The 1,729-nt window shown below is 71.8% G+C and overlaps 1 protein-coding gene across 1 annotated transcript; it reads left to right on the top strand.

Moving 5' to 3' along the window:
* The first annotated feature begins 25 nt into the window (after positions 1 to 25).
* LOC118157835 (protein ABHD14A-like) lies at positions 26 to 1,693 on the top strand. The gene is made up of 4 exons (XM_035312328.1): positions 26 to 228; positions 325 to 440; positions 651 to 886; positions 1,047 to 1,693. The coding sequence occupies exons 1-4, from the start codon at positions 26 to 28 to the stop codon at positions 1,227 to 1,229; spliced, it is 738 nt and encodes a 245-aa protein (XP_035168219.1). The 3' UTR covers positions 1,230 to 1,693.
* Positions 1,694 to 1,729: the final 36 nt, after the last annotated feature.

Here is a 1,729-nt window from a genome sequence, read left to right as displayed (position 1 = left end):
AGGGGGCTCTCCCCGCAGCGCTGCCATGAGCCGCAGCCGCCCGGCGCTGCTGGCCCTCGGGGCGCTGCTCGCCTGCGCCCTCGTCCTGCTGCTGCCCGCCGCCCGCCGCCGCCCCCCGGCCCCGGGCCGCGGCGCCCCGGCCAACGGCACGGTGCGGAGGGGGACGGTGGCTGGGACCGACCCCGCCGTCGCCTACCGGGAGGCAGCCGGGCCCCGTGCCCCCGGCAGGTGGGTCGCGCCTGCAGGCTGGATGGAACCCGGTGCCCCCGGGGGCTGGCGGCCGCCCGGTGCTGAGCCCCCAGCCGTGTCTGTCCCCTGCTGCAGGCTGGACGTCCTGTTGCTGCACGGCCAGGCCTTCACCTCTGCCACCTGGGAGGCCCTGGGGACGCTGGCGCTGCTCGCCGGAGAAGGGCACCGTGCGGTCGCGATAGATCTGCCCGGTAGGACCGTGGGGCTGCGCTCATCACGGGCCGTGAGCAGGCTCTGGAGCTCTTGAGGGAGCTAGGGCTGCGCTGTCCCCATGGGGTGTCACCCGCCTGGCCACCCAGACCCTATGTGACACTGCCTGGCGCTTCTGGGGCTCAGTGCCCAGCTGAGCCTCGAGGGCTCCCCAGCCTTCGCGCCAACCTTGCACCCTTTGCTCGTGCCAGGCTATGGGGACTCGCCCCCCATGGGGACGGTGGCCACGCAGCAGGGCCGGGTGGCCTTCCTGGAGCGCATCCTGGAGGAGCTGGGCCTGCAGAAGCCCGTCCTTGTCAGCCCGTCCATGAGCGGCCGCTTTGCCCTGCCCTTCCTGCTGCTGCGCGGGGACCGCCTGGCGGGCTTCGTGCCCATAGCGCCCGTGGGCACCCGGGACTATGCCGTGGGGCAGTACCAGCAGGTCCAGGTGAGGTGGTTGAGGTCGTGGAGGATGGAGACGGGGGGCTGTGCCCCCAGCTCGGGGGGCGCTGGGCTCTGCCCTCCCTCAGCTTTCCAGAGGCCTGAGGCGATGGGTAGAGATTGGCATCTCCCTCCCTGACGTCCCGTCTCTCTCCCTTCTTCTTCAGACGCCCACCCTGATCCTGTACGGTGACCGTGACACCGGCCTGGGCCACCAGGCCCTGCAGAGCCTCCGGCACCTCCCCAGGCACCGTGTGGTCGTGCTGCCTGGTGCTGGCCATGCCTGCTACCTGGACAAGCCGGGGGACTTCCACCAGGCGCTGCTGGGCTTCCTCGGCCAGCTGCAGTGAGCGCCGGCGCTGTCCCCACAGAGCGGAGGATGGCGGGGTGCTTTGTCACACAGCTGGGCCGTTCGTCCCCGTGCCATGCTGGGTGGCAGCGTGCCCAGTAAGGACAGCAAGGAGCCGGGGGGGGCTTCTCCGAACAGCACCCACTCTGCAGCAGCACCTGCCCAGGATCCAGAGGTTCCACGTCGCTTTGCTGGATTTAGAGAGACATTTTGCAGCCACGGGGCATCCCCAGGGGGCTGCCCGCAGACCTGGGCAGGCCCCCCCGGTGTCCCACCCCCCAGCACCGGGGCTCTGAGCGCCGAGCCTTGGGGTGAGGGGGCCAGGACGGGACGCGGCCGTTGTCTTCTGGGGAGCCCCCAGGGGGGCGAGAACGTCGCCTGGAGGGGGGGATGGCACATCTGGGGGCAACACACGAGGCCAATAAACCGATCTGCTCCGGGCTCCGCTCGCCTCCCCGAGCGCCTCTTTGCAGGGAGCGGCGGGCACCGGCCCGGGGGGGG

The sequence above is a fragment of the Oxyura jamaicensis genome, assembly GCF_011077185.1.
Source record: "Oxyura jamaicensis isolate SHBP4307 breed ruddy duck chromosome 12 unlocalized genomic scaffold, BPBGC_Ojam_1.0 oxy12_random_OJ72159, whole genome shotgun sequence".
NCBI lineage: Eukaryota > Metazoa > Chordata > Aves > Anseriformes > Anatidae > Oxyura > Oxyura jamaicensis.
Note: the sequence above shows the minus strand (reverse complement) of the source record. Positions and strands in the feature narration are given on the sequence as shown.

What these genes read in the sequence shown, in the direction of transcription:
- LOC118157835 (XM_035312328.1), top strand. Translation starts at nt 26, where the DNA reads ATGAGCCGCAGCCGCCCGGCGCTGCTGGCCCTCGGGGCGCTGCTCGCC. An exon ending in GGGCCCCGTGCCCCCGGCAG is followed by an intron (nt 229 to 324) that starts GTGGGTCGCGCC and finishes CCCCTGCTGCAG; the next exon opens with GCTGGACGTCCTGTTGCTGC. An exon ending in GGCAGTACCAGCAGGTCCAG is followed by an intron (nt 887 to 1,046) that starts GTGAGGTGGTTG and finishes CTTCTTCTTCAG; the next exon opens with ACGCCCACCCTGATCCTGTA.